This window comes from Orycteropus afer, unplaced genomic scaffold (assembly GCF_000298275.1).
Source record: "Orycteropus afer afer isolate SDZICR_OR568_19922 unplaced genomic scaffold, OryAfe1.0 scaffold00003, whole genome shotgun sequence".
Taxonomy (NCBI): domain Eukaryota; kingdom Metazoa; phylum Chordata; class Mammalia; order Tubulidentata; family Orycteropodidae; genus Orycteropus; species Orycteropus afer.
Window position 1 is genome coordinate 20,863,661 of NW_006921590.1, and position 24,428 is coordinate 20,888,088.

A 24,428-nucleotide genomic window follows, 5' to 3' on the forward strand; every position below is an offset into this window, starting at 1 on the left:
TTTGTTGAAGAGGGTCTGTGCAATCCTTCTGCCTAGTCCGCCATCTTGCCCCGCCTCTGTCTTATATTTTTTATATTGTCTTTTTGATATTGAGGTATTGAAATTTTCTATAAATTTTAGAGATAAGTCCTTTGTCAGATATGTCATTGCCAAATATTTTTTTCCCAGTTGCTAGGTTCCCTTTTTATTCTTGTTTTGGTTACTTCTTGAAGCACTTTCTGATGAAGATTAAAGACTACAGTCTGCAGTGTATACCTCAATATAAAGAAAATAAAAATCCTCACAACTGAACCAATAACCAGCATCATGATAAATGGAGAAAAGATTGAAATTATCAAAGATTTCATCTTGGTTCTACTATCAACACCAGTGGAAGCAACATGCAAGACATCACATGACGTATTTCATTGGACAAGTCTGCTGCAAAAGACTTGAAAGTGCTGAAGAGCAAAGATGTCTCCTTGAAGACTAAGGTGCACCTAACCCAAGCCATGGTCTTTTCAGTCACCTCATATTCTTGTGAGAGCTGGACAAGGTATAAGGAAGACCAAAGAAGAGTTGATGCCTTTGAGGAGTAGTGTTGGTGAAGAATACTGAAAGTACCATGGACTGCTAAAAGAACTAACAAATCTATCCTGAAAGAAGTACAGCTGGAATGCTTCTTGGGAAGCAAGAATGGCCAGACCTCGTCTCACCTACTTTGATTGTGTTGTCACAGGGGACCATTCTCTGGTAAAGGGTATCATGCTTGGTGGGGAAGGCCCTCAACAAGGTGAATTGACACAGTGGCTGCAATTATGGACTCAGGTATAGCAAAGATCATGAGGCTGGCACAGGACCGGGCAGTGTTTCCCTCTGCTGTACATAAGGTTGCAGTGAGTTGCAGATGACTCGACGGCACCTAACAACAAAGGCCTCTTGGTGGATTGACCCTTTTGTCATCATGTGATGCTCTTCATTGTCCCTTATTTTTCTCCTTGACATCTATTTATTCATAAATTAATATTGCCACTCCATCCTTTTTTGGTTGCTATTAGCTTGATTTTTTTTCTACCTTTGATTTTTAATTTATTTTTATCTGTGTGTCTAAGGTGAGTCTCTTATAGGCATCATTACATTGATGAGTCCTGTTTTCTAACCCATTCACCCACTTTCTTTCTTTTAACTGGTGCATATAATACATTCATTTTCAGTGTATGTAATGATTTTAAAAAAAAAAAAAAAAAACCTCACTACCCTCGATTCGTTTCCAACTCATAATGACCCCTCCTTGGGTTTCTGAGCTGGTATCTCTATGGAAGTAGGTTACCCAATCTTCCTTCCAAGGAGTGGCTGGTGGGTTTGAACCATCAGCCTTCTGGTTGTTGTTGTTGTTGTTGTTGTTGTTGTTGTTATGTCCCATGGAGTCAGCCCCGACTCATAGCAACCCCTCCTTGGGTTTCTGAGGCAGGACCACTATGGAAGTAGATTGCCCAACCTTCCTTCCGAGGAGTGGCTGGTGGGTTTGAACTGCCAGCCTTCTGGTTAGCAGTCAAGTGCCTTAGGCACTGTGCTACCAGAGCTCCTGTCAGGACAATATAGAGAACAGATTGGTCTAAACTTGGGAAGATAAAAAGTGATAACAGAATAATCACAAAGAAAATTAACAAGGCTTATAAACAAAATTAGATAAAAGAAAAACACACCAAAAGAATCCAAAACCAAACTCACTGCCATCGAGTCAATTCCAACTCATAACTACCCTCATTGGGTTTCTAAGGTGGTAAAGAAGAAAAACACAAGGAGTTAGTTAAGAAAATCAACAACAGGGAGAAAAAGGAAGAAAAAAAAAAAAAAGCAGTATTGCTATTATTCCTTTGTGTTTTTTATTGTGGTATTAATGGTTTCTTTGTTCCAGATAATTTCCTGTGCTGAATTTATTTTGTTATCAGATTATCATTTGTTTTTCTCCATTGTTGTTGAGTTACTTAACTAAATCCTTGTGTTTTTCTTCTTTACCACCTTGGAAACCCAATGAGGGTAGCGATGAGTCAGAAATGACTCAATGGCAGTGAGTTTGGTTTTGGAATTTTTTTGGTGTGTTTTTCTTCTTTCTAATTTTGGTTATAAGCCTTGTTTATTTTCTTTGTGATTATCCTGTAGTTACTTTTTATCTTCCCAAGTTTGGAACAATCTCTATATTGTCCTGACTTCCTCTACATTTGGAAGTCCTGTAATTATACCATTTTTCTTGGTTTTACTTTGTAATTGTTATGCCTCTAGTTCTCAATTTTAAGTTTTTTAAGCTTATTTTAGTTTTTAGAATTCTTTTTCTGGGTTGGTTTCTAGGTGATGTTGTCTTGGGTTTTAGTCTTAGGTTTTATCTTCCATTGTTCATTTTCTATCCAACTGACTCCCTTTAGCATTTCTTGTAAGGTTGGTCTGGTTTTTAGAAATTCCCTTAATTTCTATTTGAAAATGTTCTAATTTCACCATCATATTCAGGGGACAGTTTTGCTAGATACATAATTCTTGGTTGGCCATTTTTTTTTTTTTTTTTTTTTCAAGATTTTATATGTCCCACCCTATTGCCTCCTTGCCTGCATAGTTTCTGCTCTGAGAAATTGGAGTTTAGTCTTATTGGTTGCCCTTTGTAGGTACATTTCACCTTTCCTTAGCTGCTCTCAAAATTCTTTCTTTGTCTTTGGTTTTGCAAAGTTTGATTATGGTATATCTTGTTGATTTTGGGGGGATCTATCCTGTATGGGTTTGTTGAGCTTTTTGCATGTATTTGCATGTTTTTGTCTTTCATGATATTAGGAGCATTTTTGGCTAGTCTACAATCTGTCTACAACAAATCTGTGTTGTTTTTTTTTGGCCTCCTCCTCTTCTGGAATTCCAATCACATGTACGTTATTTCTCTTGATATTATCCCATATAATTCTGAAGATTTCTTCATTACTGTAACTTCATTCTTTTCTTGATTTTTCCCCATAAAAACTGCTGTCAAGGAATTTGTCTTTTAGCTTGCTAATCTGTTCAGTCAATTTGATTTTGCTCTTTTGTCCTTCCAATGTATTATCAATCTCCATAATTTTAATGTTAATCTTTTGGATTTCTAATTGTTTTTGGGTGGTTTCTAATTATCTATTCATTGTGTCGTTTTAGTCTTGTATTATTTTCCTGATTTTTTCTAGGATATTATTTATCTTTTCCTTAATTATGCTTGTGGTTTCTTTGCACTTTTGGAAGGAGATATACCTATATATGTATATACATTATATATGCATAAGTATATACACACACACACACATATATATGTATACACATATGTATGTATATATATATCTATATCTTTTAATTTTCTTATCAGATAAGTCTGTTGTTGTTGTTGTTATGTGCCATCGAGTCAGCCCTGACTCATAGCGACCCCTCCTTGGGTTTCCGAGGCAGTATCACTACGGAAGTAGGATTGCCCAACCTTCCTTCCGAGGAGTGGCCTGTTCATCCTAGGGAGCTTTCCTATTTATTTTGGTTACTTGCTTATACTGTCTTTCCCTGTTCTTTTGTTTGAATTGAAATTGTCAGTTGTCTCTGAGTCATTTTGAAGTAGTTTTTATTTGTTGACAATATGTTAGTTTGTTTAGCCCTGGTTTTTTGTCTTACTTTCTTTCAGTATATCCAGATGAGTGGAACAAGCCTGCTTCTTTGGTTGCAAGCTTGGCAGCACTGGAGCACTGCCTTGCTGTCTCTAGGTGTATGGAATAATGGGTGGGAATGTGGGTGCAGGATTCTGTTTGTCATGAAGATGAGCTGCAGTTGGGATGAGCAGATGTTGTCCACCATCTCTCATTGATCCAGTGGTACAGGAGTGGGTGATGGCACTCACCCATTGGGTGATATGGTAGGTATAGTAGATATAGCTGGCTGGCTTCCCTCCAGATCTCTCCACACTGTATCTCTTTTGCACTGTGGATTCCATGAAGTTGGTTTCTCCTCACCCATAAATGATGGCTTCTTTTCCTCAAAATGTCTAGGCTTTGTCAGCTCCAGCTTCTTCTCTCTCTCCCCAGTTACTGTCCTTCACTCCCTCTCCCTTTCTAATCAGGGCTCAATCTAATTCTTTATCCTGTCATTTGATGCTCAGAGTTCCGTGATCATTTTTCTTATTGGTTTCACTATGTTTTTCCCTGTCTTGGTTCTAGAAGAATTGGGCAATACTATGTTAGCAGTGCACCATCTTTATGTCCACCTCACAAAATAGATGCTTGTTAATTAAGGAAGTTTATCAGAATAATGCTTTTTAATAATTGGGGAAAAAGTTGCAGTTTTCAGTTATTTAGGTTATGAGTAAGTGCATTCGTCTTGTGTAGTACTAATGGGCTTTACTTTTGTTCTCCCATTGGATATAGTGTTCTAAATGCATTGATCCAAAGCATTCATAACAGCGATTGCTAACATTTATTGATGACTTACATTGTGTAGTATGCTGCCTTAAGAACTTCACATGTGTTTATTTCATTTAATCTTTGTAACCACTCTTTGTGGTAGAAACTGTTATTATCTCCATTTTACAGGCAAAGAAACTGAGACACTGAGCAGGTAATTGGTAGAGCACATAATCAGATCTGTCTTGCCTGAGCTTGAGTTTTCAGTCGTGATTCTCTAATACGTTCCTTCTTAGTTTGATTTAAGCTGAATGTGACAGTTTAATTTTACCCATTTAGTAAATGTTTCTTCCTGGAAGTAACTTTGAACTATAGTCAAAGATCAGCAGCAACATATTTTTATACACTTAAAAGTTAAACACATTTCCTGTTTATATAGGCTCACACATGTATATCTACCTACCTATCTACCTACCTATCTAACCATCTTTCCAACCACTTATCCATCCATCTGTAGGATACACCTTTATTTGCACTGTATTTATTAATTGCAATCTTAAGCTCTTTCTAGAATGTAAGTATGTGTATAATGCTGCTCCCTCCATTTTTTAAAAAATTATTTTATTGATTTAGTAAGAATAACAAAAATACTATATTTTTAAATTAAACTTACATACTTGAAAATGTTAGTTAATAAAATTGTTTCTATGTATATGACTCTTTGCATCTAAGATTTCATTATGTGAAATAATAATGTGAAAATTTAATTTAGAGAACTAAATATGGCCAGTTGTTGTTGTTGATATATGCCATCGAGTCAGATCCAACTCATAGTGACCCCTCCTTGATTCCAAGGTGGTTTCACTATGGAAGTAGATTGCCCAACCTTCCTTCAAAGGAATGGTTGGTGGGTTTGAAAGGCTGGTGAGTTTGAACTGCCAGCCTTCTGCTTAGTAGTCAGATGCCTTAGGCACTACACCACCAGAGCTCCTAATATGGCCAGTGAGTTATTAGAATGTTAGACAAATTAACAATAACAGATAATATGAAAAATTATTAAATATACAAACTGCCTATTGACTTACGACTGGCTTTTAGATTTTCTGGGTGGGCCAAGTTTTTCACTATGAATAATCAGCCTGGAGGGGCTTATATTTATCCTGATTCCTGACATAGGTTAGTATTCTCATAGGCTGCTGTATTCATGAACAATGCTGAGTCATTGTGTTTTTCCTTATTCATTTTTTAAGTCATTTTACTGTATATGGAATTTAAAATTTCACAAAAAAAAATATCAGTAATAGATTACTAATTCATTTAAGACACAAAAGATTTTAGGTTTTTACAGTATTTGTTTATGCATTGTTATCACATATTATCACATAAACAACATAACTTTGCTTTCAACTTTGTTTGAACCAAGTCTTTTTTTCCCCCATGTGTAATATTTATTACATATACTTGATGAGGATTGCCCAACAATTCAGGGATAAAACCTTTTCTTTACTTTGTACTACTTTTCAGAATCCATGACTAATATGATGTGACACTCTAAAACTTAGTGTTTTTAGATGTACACTGAAGACACATTTGAGTAGGTGTGTTTATTTATAGTGGTATCCTGGCTATTTTTAACTTAACCTAGTTTAAAATCTGTGGTTGTCCCTTCATGAAGCAGATGTTTGTGGATAAAAAACACTCCAGAAATTTATTATAAACTTGAGCTTAGCATGATTTCAACAGTGCATAGGTAGGAACCATAAATGCCTTTAGTGAAACATGAGTGCAGTTAAAGCTAAAAGGGAACCCATAATTCCACTTACCGTGTTTTGAAATCTCAGTCACAATTATATATATTATCATCTTAATAAATTATATATTTATTAATATATATAATTATAATTATATATTTAACAAATGTTAAAAACTACTATTGGAGATTCTGTATTCTTTGTATTCTCATTTAAAAGAGTATGACTACCAGCATACTTTTTCAGATCACCCAGCTTATTTTAATTGTGAATGTCATGAATCCATTTTACAAACTTACTTACCAACTTATAAGAAAAGATGTATTATGTAGGTAATGAACACAATTGTAATGAACTGTCCTTATAAATATACAATGTTATATAATATGTTATAAATATACATTGCTGTATATATAATATAGATGTTATTTATCGCATGTATTTTATATGTGTACTCTGGGTTTACTAAATGAGTATATCCAAATAATTTATTGATTAATTTACATTAAAAATGAAAATACCTTTAAGATCTCTGTTGTATTTTAAAATTTTACTATGAGTTAAATTACTTTTCAAGCAGGTAAAACAAAGTCTATTATCTTAAATATACTTATGTGTTTGTACTTTTTGATTATTTAAAGATCCTTATGTAAACTTACTTTAGTGATATAGTTACATGTATGTGTATGTGTGTGATCTGGAAAGAGCCTGTGTTACAATTACACCTACCTGACAACTTTGTTCAAGAATCAGAAAAGCAAGTAAAACTATCATATTAAACTCTCTTGCACCCTCTGTTGTTATTTTTGGGTAACACTACACGTTTCCATGATTGTATTGTCATTAGACTTATTAAAATGCCTGAGAAAATTAACTTAGCTTATTTCACTTACCACCAAATTAGATGGAATGCTAAAGTAACGTTTGTTATACTACTTAGTTGGTATTTTCTTATGTTACAGATAACGTTTCTATTGTATGGCAACAAAAATGAAAAGATGAACCTTTCTGTTTCACTTCAGTTTTTCCTAGTTACCAGTTTTAATCCCTTCCAAATGTTTCACACAAACCACAATCTGCAAGATGTAGTGCACTGTGTATGCAATTTTCCAGAATTGCAAATTCTCTGTTCTTCTGTAAACCTTTAATTGTTAGTCTTAGTTTCCTTCCAGAATAAGAGTATGGAGTCACCCATACTAAAACTAAGAATTTATAACTGTAAGGAACAGATGTTTTCATAAACATTTGCTATAATTAATTTCAACTAGGGGATTGAAGGAACAAAGCCGTTTTTCCCGCTTCAAAACTTTATTGCCTTTTCCCCATATAGCAAACTCTGAAATCTTTTCTCTAATATTGTTAGTGAAACAATTGTACTTCCTTATTTGGTATGTTTTTGAGGGAAAAAAATGCTTTTTTCCTTATTACCATCCTTTGTGCCATGAAAGTTACATTAAATGTGATATATTCATATGGAAACAGTTATAAATTGGAAAAAACCTTTGTGTAGTAGATTATGATGATAAAACCTGGTGGTTTAAAAACCAAAAGTCTCTTAATTATTTGAGGGACTTTGCATTTGAGATGATAAATATCAGCATAAAGAAAGAAATATTAGTGAGGTTTTATGTATCATAATCTTTAGTTTCAAGGAGAAATAAGGCTCAAACTTTAAATAAATGTGTTGCTATAGTAGTTACTTGTGGGTTACAGAATATTTCACAGAAAATGCCTGAAAGCTCTTAAACAACATGTGATGTATGAAATTTTCATTTACTAATATTCCTTAAATCTTTTTATTTTATTATGTTACCATTAATAGTTGTTGTTTTTAAAGAAATGAAGTGTGTTGTATGTATAGTCTTTGTGATGTTTTCAAGGAATTAACAGCATATATTTACTTAGATTGATTTTAAACATTTAAGCATTTTTGGATTATTTATGTCTATAAAATTTATCACTGTTTGCTAGTGCTGTAATACATTTTTATGAGGTTTGCTTAAAAAAAATCCCTGCAAGTATATTTTGAAATAAAAGAAAAATGTAGTTAAGAGTAAGAGTTCTGTAAGTGGGCTCAGTTCTGTTCTTGTCCCCCTGAATGCTTTGGCACAGCTGCAAAGATTTTGAAGAGAACCAGCATTCTTGACTAATCTGTCAACTATAAAATGTGCGAAGAAAAATAGGTAGCTGTCATTAAAATTACATTTCAGCTTTCAATAACCGTTTAATGAGTAGCATAATTATATAAGTATGGTACCTTAAGTACTATACTCAATAATTAAAAATAATCTCATCTTTAAAGTGAAAGCTCTGTAATTACTATTTGACTTAACCAGGACCACTGTGATGATCTCCAGTGGCACCGTAGATTGTTCAAAGTGGATTAAAGTGTAAATTAAAATTGGATAAATCACTGAATTATTAAGCTTTAAACATAAAAATGAATATAATGTGATGCTAGAAAGTTACATTACAGGAATTAGTATAAAATGTAATCAGTTTCTGGTCTTTTTAATATGTTTCAAAGAATCAATGATGTATTTAATGGTCATAACCCATGGTTTCATAAAAATTAGATTTGGGTGTGTATATTTTAAAAACTTAAACTATTCAAGTTAATTTTTTTTCAATAAGAATGTTTATTTTACATTGGTGTATTGATAAACAGCTTTTTAACTTCTTCAATAAATTTATTTTTATTCTACAGTCTTTAAATTGATAGGTATGAATTTATTCCACATTTGATTTTACAAATATACTAGTTTCTGGAGTAAAAATGCTTTCTCCAAATGCTTGATATTACTATAGGAGACACACATACCTTTTGATGTGGTGGGGTTTTTTTGTTTATTTTTTTTTAGACTACTGAACTTTTGACTACAGTTTAAACATAAAACATATATTTTTAGAAAAACTATTGGAGTTTATTAAAAGCCATCAAAACACATCCTCATTTACCAGCCTTCAAGTCTGCTTTCTGTTTTACTTCTTTGCTTACTACATTCCTATCCCCTGAAGAAATCAGGGCTAAAATGCCTTTCAGGTCTGCTCTTTGCGTATTTTCTTTTGCCTACTGCAGTGGCCAGAATGGGTGACTCTGCACCAAAAAATATTGCTGTGTTTACAAATATTAGTGTATAAATGGTTTATAAATGTTAGTTTTGTATAGGAGAGGAACAAGAGGGTATATGCTTTTAGACCAAATAGTGCATAGAACTGTCACACAGTAGTATTTTAATAGAAATACTCAGTTTTAGAATCTCCATTATTTAGTGTTTCTAATTTTTTTTCCAGGTGATGCAAATAAAAATGGAAGAAGAACAAGTTCTACTTTAGACTCTGATGGGACTTTTAACTCCTATAGGTAGGTGATGAATATGCAGAACATTATCTTACAAGAAAACATTCAAGATACATTACCTTACAAGATTCTAATCTTAGAACAGTAAAGGACTGCTAGCTGTGCTTTAAAAATATGGCAAATGTAAGCAATACTGTGGTATGAAATTGTTCTGCAGACTTAAGTAAATAATGGAAAATGCAGCATTCTTAGTTCTTGAGGAAATGAACTTATTTTATGCTGAAATAAATGCACATGTGAGTGTTAAGCTTCATTATAATTGTTTCTCTTTTGATTTTTTTTCAGTATATCTACTACAGTACTAATAGCTTTCTTTTGTTTAACTTCTCTGCTAAAATACAGTGTACTGCTCCTGAGAGCCTAAGAGTGCTTAAGTGTCACAGTTAAATTAAGTGCTTTGTTGATATCTCGTTTAACTCTTCAGCAAATAGGGCAGTTACATCTCAATTACTAGTTTTTTAAAAAAGGTACATGAGGTAAAAAAAAAAAAAAAAGATCTATCTAGTATTAAGAGTCTCCTTAGAACTTGAATTTTAGTTAAGTAAGTGTTTATGGATTTTGTACATCTGTAACAGGAAACCTAGGGAGAAAAACAATGAAAATACATCTTCTGATAATATTTAAAAATTCATATGTAGTAAAACAAATTGATATAGGAAATCCATTTTCTTCTTGGAAAAAAATAACAGATCCAGTAATGATAACATTTGGCATTATAAATGGCAATGCAAATTCTTTAAGAAATACTTGAATTTGGAGTACATTGTGTTTACGATGAATTTGTCCTGGTATTTGTATAACACTATGAAATGTATGCAAGAACTACTGTGTACCTGAGAACTCATTGGACTATCAAGCTGAATCTCCTTTTCATATACTAAATGTGGTATTTATGCTTAGTTCATTTTTTAGTCATATATATATTCTGTATCTCTAATTGGAACTTAATTGAAACAAATTGAAGATTTGTTTCTTCAAATCTAGCCTTTTAACATCTAGAGAAGGGCTTATATACCAAACCAAAAAAGCCAAGCTCACTGCCATCAAGTCAATTTCGACTCATAGTGACTCTCACTGGATTTCCAAGGCTGTAAATCTTTACAGAACTAGATTGTCCCATCTTCCTTCCATGGAGCGGCTGGGAGTTTGAACTGCTGACTTCCTGGTTAGCAGCCAAATGCCTTGTCCACTACGCCACCAGCGCTCCTTGGGCTTATTTACAGTGGACACTTAATAAGAGTATGGTAAGTGAGAAAGTTTTTACAGTTTGTTCATGATTTCCAGAAATGGGATGGTAATGCAAGCACTTGACATCTTTATTTTATACTAGTTGGAGTCAAAAGGATCAGTTGTTAAATACAGGTGCTACACTATGTTTCCATAGTGTTCTGGTAGGGTATTATCAAAGCAGTAAAGCTTGTTATGATTTCATTTTGTTTTCACTGAACCCTACCTCATAAATGTTAGAATTCTCTGAATCCTTCTTTCAGTCTTGAAGGGTAATAAAAAGCTTGAGTTTGGCTTAGTGAAAAATAGGTAGAATGCCTCATCTGAACAGGACTCAACTGAGCAGGCTCCTTCTCCAAATGAATAGAAAAAATAGTTAAATATAGATACATGATGAGGCATGTAACTGAGAAATGTTAATATGATAATATATGTAAAATTTGTGGTGGTAACATCATTATTAGATATAAATACAGTAAAAAATACAATCAAGACAAAAGGAAAATAAGGATGTGTTTCAGAGGAAGGAAATTCCCTTCATATGTGTATAAATTTTATTGGCAAATTATATTATACAATTATATTTGTAAGTTAGCTAATTATAGTAAATAATAGACATAATGTAAAGTTAAGAAAAATGTGTTAATGTGAAGACATGGTACTATCCTATACTTTATTTTGTCCTTGAATAGTTTGAAGATTAAACTATCTTAGTATTATTGGATGATAATTGTATTTTGAAATGAACTTCTAATGCAACTTTGCACAATAAATACTAATATTGTTAACTAATATATTTTTAATCAATGCCTGTCACTGTTGTAGTGTTAGGATATTAATTTATTGTTGTAATTAAAAAGGCAAGATAAAAAGCTCAGGTAGCACAGTATATAAAAGCAGGCTTTTAATAGTTGGCAGGCCAGCGCTGTTATTAAATAGTATTAAAGTATTTAAGGTGTGAAATGAATATTTTTCTACTCAGTAGGCAATAGCTCTTACAATATAATGAGCTACTTGTGAAATTGACACTTAGGTTAAATGCAGAATTCATACAATCACAGCTCTGGGGTATATTTTTATATTAAGGTTAACTGACAAAACCTAGAAATTGTAGCAGAATTATGCTGAAATGGCAACAGAATTGTCAGTAAAATTTATTTTTGAAAATGAGAATTATTTTTCTTTTGCCATTAGAGCTCTGTTCAATGAACTAAAAATAAGTTATTAAAAAAAACTTAAATACTTCCTTAAATATCTTTTAGCTTAACAATTCTGTCTTTGTATTACTTAAACTACCTTTGAAATCCTAACCTTCACATTTAGACTGCTCAGGCTATAAACCTGACGTCAGCACATGCAAAGTATATGGCACGTGTTCAGGATAAGGATTAGCTTACTTTCTCTTCTTTAAAATGGGTATGATATAGGTTTCCTTCTCACTACTGCTTTACAGACTGAGATAAAGTATATAAAATAAAAGCCTTTTGAATAGCTATGGTAAAACTGTAAATGAATTTCTTTTTTGCTCAACATATGTAAATTGGCAACTTTGTTTCTTTACCTTTGATTTAGTGCTTCAAGATGTGTACCATTTTGTAGCAAATGTGGAGATTTTATTAACTTGTAAATTCAATTTTGAACTGCACATTTATGTTCTATATATTGTTTGTTTGTATTATTATGTCCTTAGCTTAGATTATCAGTTTCAAGAAAATGTAGCCTTTATTTAGTTTTTTTGAAATATACCTAAACATAAAAAAACCAAACCAAATTCACTATCGTGGAGTCGGATCTGACTCACAGCAACCCCATCCTTGGGTTTGCGAGCCGGTATCTCTATGGAAGTAGATTGCCCCGTCTTCCTTCTGAGGAGTGGCTGATGGGTTTGAACTGCCAGCTTTCTGGTTACCTCCAAATCCCGTGGGGACTATGAACAAGTGTCAGCCTCATTTTCTCATCTTTGAAGTGGGAATATTAAAATGCAGTTGTAATGAAGAGTTAATGGAATAATGCCATGTGAATGCTGACTAAATATCAGTTGCTTTTCTCTTCTAGTTGGTGTCATTATCATCGTTATTAGTCTTTGGAATTATAGAATTTTTTTTTTTTTAAAAAAAGTGCTCTAATATAAAGACAGAAGGAATAGAAAAAAATGTTTCTTAGAGGATAATAACCATCTATTAGCAGAAAGGAAGCTAAGAACAAGCTTAACTTGAGGTGTAACTCTCAAACTCTGATGAAGTATTCTAGGTTATTTTTCTAAAACAAATTTGTACACTTAGATATTTTACTATTAGTATAAATTCAGGGATGAATTTCTGGAACTTTGAGAGAGAAAAGCTGAAATGTAAAATTGATGTACACTAACTATAGCTTTTTGTGCCTCATGTTCCTAGATTTCTTTTCTATAGACTTGGAGATCTTAATCTGAATTGTCTTTTGTAGTTTTGCTTCACTAATTCAAATAGAGTAAACCTGCTTAACTCCTAAGGCACCAGTATGTTTATTATATGATGTTTGAATAATAATAATATAACATGCAAGTAAAATATTGCTGAATATAATTCAGAAATGGTTGCAGCAGTACAAATACATGGAACTGCCAGAAATTCAAGATGAATTCAAAAGAGGATATGAATGAGGGATACCATTGCTGATGTTAGATGTATGTTGACTGAAAGCAGAGAATGCCAGAAAGATGTTTACCTATGTTTTATTGACTATGCAAAGATATTTTACTGTGTGGATTGTAATAAATTATGGACAGCATTGCAAAGAATGGGAATTCCAGAGTACTTAATTTTGCTCTTGCAGAACCTGTACATAGACCAAGAGACAATCATTTGAAAAGAACAAGTACATAGTTTTAAATCAGGAAGTGTGTACATCAGTGTTGTATCCTTTTACCTTACTTACTCAATTTATAACCTGAGCACATAATCTGAGAAGCAGAACTATATGAAGATGAACAGGGAATTGAGTTTGGAGGAAGACTCGTTAACAACCTCTATGTCATCTATATGCAGTTGATACAGCCTTTCTTGCTGAAAGTGAGGTGAACTTGAGCTCGTACTGATGAAGATCAAAGGCAACAGCCTTCAGTGCAGACTCTACCTCAATATAAAGAAAACAAAAATCCTCACAACTGGACACTAGTAAGTAACATCATAATAAACAGAGAAAATATTGAAGTTGTCAACAATTTTGTTTTACTTGAATCCATAATCAACAATCATAGAACACAGGTAAGAAATCAAACAACATGTTTCATTGGACAAACCTGCTGCAAAAGACTTCTTTAAACTGTTAAAAAGGAAAGATGTCATTATGAGGACTAAGGTACTCCTGACCCAATCCATGGTTTTTTCATTCATTTCATATGCATACATAGGCCACCACTTATCTGTCAGTTTGTCATACTATGGTGGCTTGCATGTTGCAGTGAGGCCTTAGGCTATGCCGCTGGTATTTCAAATACCAGCAGGGTCACCCATGGTGAACAGGTTTCAGCAGAGCTTCCAGACTAAGACAGACTTGGAAGAAGGAAAGGACCATCCATTTCTCAAAAAAATTGGCCAGTGAAAACCTTATGAATGGCAGTGAAACACTATCTGAGACAGTACTGGAAAACTCTATGAAGAGACCAGAAACATTGTCTGATACAGTGCCAGAAAATGAGCCGCTCATATTGGAAGGCACTCAAGAAACAACTAGGGAAGAGCTGCCTCCTCAGAGTAGAGCTGACCTTATTGATGTGGATAGAGTAAAGTTTTCAGGACCGTCATGCTGATAGGGCACAACTCAAAATGGGAAGAAACAGTTGCAAATATCCATTAATAATCAGAATGTGAAATGTACGAAGTATGAATCTGGGAAAATTGCAAGTTGTCAAAAATGAAATAGAACACATAAAGATCGATACCCTAGGCATTAGTGAGCTGAAATGGACTGGCATTGGCCATTTTGAACCAAACAAGGTTATGGTCTATGCCAGGAATGATAAAGAAGAATGGTGTCACATCCATCGTCACAAAGAATGTTTCAAGATCTATCCTGAAATACAATGCTATCAGTGATAGAATAATATCCATATGCCTACAAGGAAGACCAGTTACTACTACCACTATTCAAATTTGCACACAAACCACTAAAGCCAAAGATGAAGAAAGTTAAGATTTTTACCAACTTCTGCAGTCTGAAATTCATCAAACATGCAAGCAGGATGTACTGATGATTGTTGGTGTTTGGAATGTAAAAGTTGGAAACAAAGAAGAATCCCCAGTAATTGGAAAAGATGGCCTTGATGATAGAAATGGCAGCAGAGATCCCATGATAGAAGTTCACAAGACCAATGACTTACTCATTGCAGATAACCTTTTTTCAACAACATAAATGGTGGCTAAACATGTGGACCTTGCCAATGGGATACATAGAAATCACATCAACTACATCTGTGGAAAGAGGCAATGGAGAAGCTCAATATCTTCAGCCAAAACAAGGCCAGGAACTGACTGTGAAACAGATCATTAGCTGCTCTTATGCAAATTCAAGCTGAAGCTGAAGACAGTTAAAACGAGTCCATGAGATCCAAAATATGACCTTGATTATATCTCATCTGAAGTCAGAGACCATCCGTAGAATAGATTTGACGCATTGAACACCAATGTCCAAAAACCAGACGAGTTGTGGGATGGCATCAAGAACATCATACATGAGGAAAGCAAAAGATCATTAAAAAGACAGGGAAGGAAGAAAAGACCAAAATGGATGTCAGAAGAGACTTTGAAACTTGCTCTTGAATAGAGAGTAGCTATAGCAAATGGAAGGAATGACAAGATAAGAGCTGAACAGAAGATTTCAAAGAGCAGCTCGAGAAGACAGAGTAAACTATTATAATGAAATGTACAGAGATCTGGAAATAGAAAACCAAAAGAGAAGAACATGATTGGCATTTCTCAAGCTGAAAGAACTGAAGAAAATATTCAAGCGTCTAGTTGCAATAATGAATGATTCTATGAGCAAAATATTGATTGATATAGGAGGTAACAAAAGAAGATTGAAGGAATTCATAGAGTCACTGTACAAAAAAGAATTTGTTGATGTTCAACTATTTCAGGAGGTAACATATGATCAAGAACCAGTGGTACTGAAGGAAGAAGTTAAAACTGCACTAAAGGAAGTGGCAAAAACAAGGCTACAGGGATTGATGGAGTACCCATTGAGATGTTTCAACAAATTAATGCCACGCTGGGGGCACTTACTTGTCTATGCCAAATAATTTGGAAGACAGCTACCTGGCCAACTGGCTGGAAGAGAGTCATATTTGTACCCATTCCAAAGAAAGATGATCCCAAAGAATGTGGAAATTACCGAACAATATCATTTGTGTCACACATAAATAAAATTTTGCTGAAGATAATTCAAAAATGATTGCAGCAATATATTGACAGGGAACTTCCAGAAATGCAAGCTAGATTCAGAAGAGGACGTGGAGCAAGGATATCATTGCTGATATCAGATGGATCTTGGCTGAAAGTAGAGTATATCAGAAAGATGGGTACTTGTAATTTGTTGACTATGCTAAAGCATTCACCTGTGTGGATCATAGCAAATTATGGATAACCTTGCAAAGAATGAATTCCAGAGCACTTAATTGTGCTCATGAGGAACATGTAGATAGTCCAGGAGGCTGTCTTTTGAACAGATCAAGGGTATACTGTATGGTTTAAAATCAGGAAGGGTATGTATCAGGGTTGTATCCTTTCACCATACGTATTCAATCTGTATGCTGAGCAAATAATCCAATAAGCTGGACTATATGAAGAAGAATGTGGCATCAGGATTGGAGGAAGATTCATTAACAACCCGCAATATGCAGATGACGCAACTTTGCTTGCTGAAAGTGAGGATGACTTAAATCACATACTGATGAAGATAAAAGACTACAGTCTGCAGTATGGATTATATCTCAACATAAAGAAAACAAAATCCTCACAGCTAGACCAATAAGCAGCATCATGATAAATGGAGAAAAAAATTGAAGTTGTCAGAGATTTCATATTACTTGTTTCCACAATCAACCCCAATGGAAGCAGCAGTCAAGACATCAGGCAACGTATTGCACTGGGAAAATTTGTTGCAAAAGCCCTCGTTCAAGTGCTGAAGAGCAAAGATGTCTCTGAAGACTAAGGTGCCCCTATCCAAGCTATGGGAGCTCTGGTGGCGTAGTGCCTAAGGCATGTGACTGTTAACCAGAAGGCTGGTGGTTCAAACCCACCAGCACTCCTTGGAAGGAAGGTTAGGCATTCTAGTCTTGCAGTGATACTGCCTTGGAAACCCAAGGAAGGGTCACTATGAGTCAGGTCCAACTCCACGGCACATAGCAACAACAACAACAACAACCCAAGCTATATGGTGTTTTCAGTTGCCTCACATGCATGTGAGAGCTGGACAGGGAATAAGGAAGACCAAAGAAGAATTGATGCTTTTGAGTTGTGGCATGGGTGAGAAAAATGGAGTATATTGTTGACTGCCAGAGGAATGAACAATCTGTCTTAAAGGAAGTACAGCCAGAATGCTCCTTTGAAGCATAGATGGTAAGACTTTGTCTCACGTACATACTTTGGACATGTTTTCAAGAGGTACTGGTCCCTGGAGCATTACTCTTGGGAAAGTAGAGGGTCAACAAAAAAGAGAAACACCTTTAATGAGTTCAGTTGACACAGTGGCTGCCGTGGACAAACATGGCAACAGTTGTGAGGATATCCTAGGATTGGGCAGTGGTTTTAAATGTTTGTTTGTTTGTTTTTGGCCCTGTTGTACATAGGGTGGCTATTAGGTGGAACCGCCTCAATGATACCTAACAAGATAACAAGTAATAGAACAGATCTTATTTTAGAAGTTTGGTTTAAAATTTATACATCTCCCAACTATTTAGCAAATGATGTGTTAAAATGGAAATTTAGAGAGACTGAGAAGACATTATTGATTTTATGAAATACATACTTTTTAAAGACCATTATTAATGTTCTCTGCCAAATTATAATAGGAGCTTTCTCTCTTTCTCATTTAACCATTAAAACTGAGAGAAGATTGCCAGGTAGAAAACAAAAGAAGTTTTCAGATTAACAGTTTGTAGTAAACATTTAACCTGGTGTCTGTAGCACGGGGCCACAAGGTAGAAGGAATATTCTCTTCCCACTGCTCCCCTCCCCTTCCCAAGGGCAGCTGACCTTCTCCTCGCCAAAGAGGCAAGGCCCTTGCCAGCACATATGACTACAGACTATTACATTAATCTGTTTAGCTGTAGTACCAGCTGCTTGCATGTTTTTAATTATCTTATTAGATAGTATAACAATGACCTATGAAATAAAATGAAGGTGAACATTTTTAAACTTTCCCTTTTTCATCCTGTGTTCCTAAATATCTTTACTGAGCAAATTATAGCTTTCTACAAAAGTACATAGGAAGTCTATATGGTTTTTGAGTCAATGCAGTGCTTCAAACTACTACATGTTATAAGGTTCTTAAAGTATAATGCCATAGTCCCCAGTATAGAAAATGTTGCATTGTTGTTGTTATGTGCCATCGAGTCAGACCCAACTCATAGTGACCCCTCCTTGGGTTTCCGAGGCAGTACACTATGGAAGTAGATTGCCCCATCTTCCTTCCGAGGAGTGGCTCGTGAGTTTGAACAACCAGACTTCTGGTTAACAGTCAAGTGCCTTAGCCACTATGCTACCAGAGCTCCTATATAAAATAGCTTCACTTATATCTCATTTATTAATAAGAGTTAGGCAGTGTTTATGTAGCCAGATAGCAGTGATGAACTTGTGTTAAGAGTCAGTTTAGAGGGAAAAATCTCAGGCCAGTTATTTGGCATTACGTGGTAAACTAAAAATACTGTCTAATTTTCGTACTTTATCTTGGCATTGTATAAATGTCATAGGGTAGAATATGTATCATGGTAGATTGTTTTAAAATAAATTTGAGCTCTGGTGGCATAGTGCCTAAGGCATTTGATTGCCAACCAGAAGGCTGGCAGTTCAAACCCACCAGCCACTCCTTAGAAGGAAGGTTGGGCAATCTACTTCCATAGTGATACTGCCTTGGAAACCCAAGAAGGAGTCACTATGAGTCGGATCTGACTCAAGGGCAGTGAGTATTATATTTGTCTCTGATTTTCTAGATTCTGTATTTACAATAGTAAATCATCTACCTTTAATTATTTTTACAATTCAATTTTGCATGGCATTTATAAACACTTTCCCTAACTGCTATTAGGAAAAATGTACTACCTTCTAGATTTTCAGTTACGTGATTTTCAGACAATACTTGGTAAATGCAATATTAAGGAGTCCTGGTGGCACAGGGGTTTAAGTGCTCAGCAGCTAACATAAAGGTTGGTGATTTGAATCCACCAGTTGCTCCACAGGAGAAAAATGAGGCAGTGTGCTTCTGTAGAGATTTACAGCCTTGGAAACCCTATGGGGCAGTTCTACCCTGTCATATAGGGACACTGTAAATCAAAATCAACTCAGTGCCAGTGGGTTAAATGCAATATTGACTCCAAGAGACAAGGTTTAAAATAATAATAGCCAATAGTCTTCCAGTTATGTCACAGCCAATAAACTGAAGATTATAATAGTTTAAGAACTCTGGTTTTGAATTAAAAAACAAAAGCTACCTGGATACACCAAGGTTTACAGAATAATTACCTGTATATTTTGTATTTGAAAACATCCTAAATTTGGAAAGTTGGCTTGACTTGAGACTTGAAAAATCTATATAGACCTTGCATACTTGGATACTACGCAACTATTTATGTTTTCTGTATAAAGAAACATTCATAGTCTTTGGCTTCTTCTTCTTCTTTTTTTTTTTTTAATCCCCTCTAAAGAAATTGTGTATTTCTTATTTCAAAAAACTTTTATTGCATAAACAAAGGGAACTTTCCCCCATTATGTATTTTGTTTTATTCTTTTTAATGAAAGGGGAAAAATGAAAATAACAACATTTAGCTCTACAGTGTAGGACTCACGTTTTTTATATTGATCAGAACTCCCAACTCCTTAGTTATCAGCCATGGAATGTTATATAGCTCACTAAATCAAAGGTGTAGAAGTTGGTAAAAAGTGTTTTGTTTTTTAATTCATAATTGGTTTATCCTTTTGAATCTAAAAGTTAAATCTTTTTCTGAATAAGAAAAAATACATTAATTTGAATTATCTGGAATGATTCAGTAAATTTGAAAAATTAGGCTTCAAGTTGTATAACAAAGAATGCCTAAGGCACTTGACTGCTAACCAGAAGGCTGTCGGTTCAAACCCACCAGCCACTCCTCAGAAGGAAGGTTGGGCAGTCTACTTACTTCCATAGTGCTACTGTCTCAGAAACCCAAGAAGGGATCACTGTGAGTCAGGTCTGACTCCACGGCACATAGCAACAACAACAACAACAGCATTTCATACAAAATCAATCTCTTGGGAAGTTGTGGAAATATTCTTCCATTCATTACATATGTTTTTGGTATATATCTCCCCCCCCCCCACTTGTATGTAAGGGGTTCATGTCTTGTTGAAATGAAATGGAATAATTCACAGTGTTACAGGATAGGGCAAACGCATACTTTGAACAAGATTTAAAATTTAGAAAAATCTATTTTGATTACGTTGGTAGAAGGATATAATTTTTTTAACCTGTTATTTTAAAAATATGGGCTCAATTTAATTGCCAGAAGCATCATTAAAGATAATAGAGACTTACCTGAACTTCCTACTCCAACCTCACACTGTCCAGTCATCAGAAGTTTCTAAGCCTTGTCATTTTAATTATTTTCCTAGGGCCTCATAGCTTAGTTAGTAGGCGGCCTAGTATTAGGATTTGTGATTCCCTAGAGCATTGCTTTTCTTACTTTGTTGGGTTGCTTGTATTTTGTCAAGAATCTATATTAATTATATGACACTTAAAGTCTCTAAGTTCTTAAGAATACATACATGATGTAGAGAAGTAATTTGGAAAAAGCGCACAGATAGAAATGACAAAGTAGAGTTTATATCTTAAGTCTACCACTTATTAACTGTGTAACTTTCAAAAAGAACAAAAAGTCTGTGTTGAGTCACTTTCAACTCAGGCATCCCCCTGTGTGTCAGAGTAGAACTGAGTGCCATAGGTTTTGAATGGCTGATTTTTTGGAAGTAGATTGCCAGGTGTTTCTTTGATGTGCCTCTGAATGGACTTGAACCTCCAACCTTTCAGTTAGCAGCTGAACATGTTAACTGTTCACGTCACCCAGAACCCCTGTGCAACCTTAAATTATACACACACATATATCATTTGCCACTGAGTCAGTTCCAAATCATGAGGAGCTCAGTAAAACGGTGCTTTGTAGGGTTTTAAGGCTGTGAATTTTCAGAAGCAGGTCATCACACCTTTCTTAAAGGTTTCTTTGGGTAAGATCAAAGTACCAGCCTTTCAGTTAGTAGTCAAGCGCTTAACCATTTATATACCACCCAAAGATTCGTTATCTCTAAGAATCAAATTTATCTGTACATATCTATAGATTATATAGAAGGAATTTTTACATAACCGGTACCTCACTATTCTATTATCATGTTTATATTTCTTATTTCTATATTGGCTCAAGAAGTATCATAAACTTAACAGTTAACTGATAATTGCAAATAAGACAAAATGTGTAATCTTTGCTTGTTCCAGGAAATCAAAGTCAGATTGTTCATTTTTGTTCTTTTCTGCATAATGGGGCCACCTTTGAGAGAAGAAGAAAAAAAATCACATTGGAGTGATGAATGTATATTCTTGAAGTAAATTTATTATTTTTTTATGATAATGAATCTGGTCAGTATGTACGCTTCTCTATAATATGCAATCTGTGTGAACTGATTGATCACTTAAGGCTCTGAAAATTGTTACCTTCTGTTTTAAAAACTAGCTGTTTTATTTACATTAACATCTCTAAGTTAACATAACCCAAATCCATTTAAGTATACATGTTAAAATTTCAGTTCCTTTCCTTCAGAGGCACCTTCAAACTCACTGCCATTGCATCAGATCCAACTCATAGCAATCCCTCCTTGAGTTTCTGAGATGATACCTCTACGGAAGTAGATTGCCCAATCTTCCTTCCAAGGAGTGACTGGTGGGTTTGAGCCACCAGCCTTCTGGTTAGCAGTCAAATGCCTTAGGCACTATGCCACCAGAGGGGCCGGGAGGAATCATGTTTGTTTATTTACATAGTCAGCTATAAGCCTCATCATTGAAGAGTTGTATAGATGTTTATCCTTGAAAAGACAAGCATGCATTTGAAATATGAGGATAAGCTGCTCTGAGTCTATCCTTTCCCCTGGACTTCTTCTGTTTTACCCCAGTTTTCAAGTTGAAGTGTTGTGTTATCAGCCCTATGGGTCATCATTTGTATATTAGCATGCTGGACTGATTTCTGTATGAAGGTGAAATATACAAAAATCAATTAAATATGTGATCAGTAATCTTGAAGTTAAATTGTAACTTTAAGAAAGTACTGTCAAAAATTAGAGTTCAAAATGAAAGTTATAGACTTTTTCAAATATTACATAAATAACTTATTTGTTTATTGGTCTGCTTACAGTCATATAGTTTATATGATACTTAATTTCTGATTTTTGATTTCTTAAATTTGTAATTCTCAAAGATATAGTTTAAGGGAGAAACTTTAATAGAATATTTTAATAGAAATTGTAAAATAATTTAATAGAAATTAATATTCAATATTTTTGTTTTCTGTACCAGATTGCTTTTTTTTGGTGCAAAATAGCAGTGGTTAGCAATCTTATTTTTTTCACTTGATTCTTCATCCAGAACATTTACAAGTACTTTTCCAACATTTGTTCATATGATTTCTTGTTTGTTTTTTTTGGTACAAGAGAGCTCACATATCTTCAATCAGTCTGCAGATCTTTATTGTGCACCTGTTGTAGACAAGTGAGTAAAACTTCTCAAAGAGGAGTAAAACAGCCCCTGCCCTGGGGTACTCTTGATCTAGCAGAGGAAATACTCACGGAGTATCTGACATGACAACTGGTGGTTTAATGGAGACATTTACCAAGAACTTGAAGAAGATCAAATGGAATAATTAAAATTTAAGACGTGTGGCAGTTGGTGGTGGTTTGCTGGGCATTCTAGAGGGACAGGAGTTTTTAGGGAGGTGATCAATATGAAAAAGACAGTCTTCATTTTCTACTCTCTAACAATGCTTTCTTTCTCATTTTGGTTTATTTTGCAGAGTTGCAATGAATAGATTTGGTTAGACTTAGATTTTTTAGTGACAAAATTACACCTTTTATAAAGAAAGCTAATATGACCTGTACAACATGGGTATTTACATATATCTGTTTCGTAACAGTGACAGTGTAGCTTTGCAGAGATTGCTATTTTGAAGGTATTAAGATTTTTAAATTAAGCACATCAGAGATGTATATTTTAATCTATGGTTTAACACTTTAACTGGGAGTTGAAGCTGTGATCTTTAAATGAACGCAGTCACACAAAATTATTATGAATAGTTGATGAAGATACAATTGCAAATGGGTACTATGTGCTCAGGAACATGGGAAAATCAATAAAACGACTATAGAATAAAAAAGAACTTGCTGATGAGAGAATATTTGAAATTTAAAAGACGCCTTAGTATCATCTGAACATATGGACATGGTTTTTCATCCTATGATTATAGATGCAGTGTTCTGAGATGGATATAAAAGTAGCTTAGTCTGGTTGACAAATTCTCAAAGTTTCAAAGACTCTATTCCTGTCTACTTGTTCAGATTAGGAAACAGATTTAGACAATCCAGGTGTCATGCCCAAGTTTCTCAGCCCATTACTAGCAAAACAGGATAGTTGAACGCCATCTCTTAACTCCAATTTCAGTTGTTCAAATGTGTTTCTAGATCTTAAAGTTCTCTCAAGCAGCAGAGCTCTCCTGCCAATAGTGTTAACTGATGAGATCTCTCATTATCTAGATTTTGTTCAGTAATATGTTTATAATCTTCAAGGTAACTACTGTTGTTTGCTGTTCTACTTCATCTCAATTTACCACAGGTCCATGCCCAGACCCTATTTCTCTTTTTTTGTGCTCTATGTTGGTTAAATATGGGCTACTTTTCCACATAAGCGATTTGGGAGTGGGTGGTAGGGAGTGGGATTGGTAAATAAAGTCAGAGTGGTCTGTTTGGTATTTTTAGCACTGTTCCCACCCCTGTTTTTCTGGTTGCCATCTGGGCTGCTAATGAACCCTGGAGAAGGAACCCTGTCTTCTTTTACTTCTCTAGACAGCATTCTTAATCATTATATTTAAAAAGGCTCTGTAGAAATATGAGAGTTTTTTTCTAGTACTGATTTTTAGTTTTGTAGCAAAATTCTGTTACAGCTTTATAGAAGCTTATCTTTGATTCATATAAAGATATTTGTGGTCATACACATTTTTGTGGCATCTGTCTGGGGATATCTGTTCATTATTGTATGTAGCGATAACAGAAAATACAAATTAACAAAATACCTTTTCTAAGTCGGGACTATATTTGAGTTCTGTTGAAGTAGATGGACTTTCAAGTGATATACAATTTTAGCAATGGTATATATTTCTGCCTAATACAGGATTGTTTTGTAGAACATAATTTGGACAGGAGAAAGGTTGATTTTCTATTGTGATATGGGACTATTGTTTTT

The 24,428-nt window shown here is 34.5% G+C and overlaps 1 protein-coding gene across 1 annotated transcript in view; it reads left to right on the forward strand.

Annotated features, from left to right (window-relative positions):
* TBC1D5 (TBC1 domain family member 5) overlaps window positions 1-24,428 on the forward strand; it is a 544,439-nt gene that overhangs the window by 123,061 nt on the left and 396,950 nt on the right. The window contains exon 2 of the mRNA XM_042780322.1: window positions 9,413-9,482. Coding sequence (XP_042636256.1) covers window positions 9,413-9,482 — 70 coding nt within the window. The remainder of the gene's footprint in view (window positions 1-9,412; window positions 9,483-24,428) is intronic.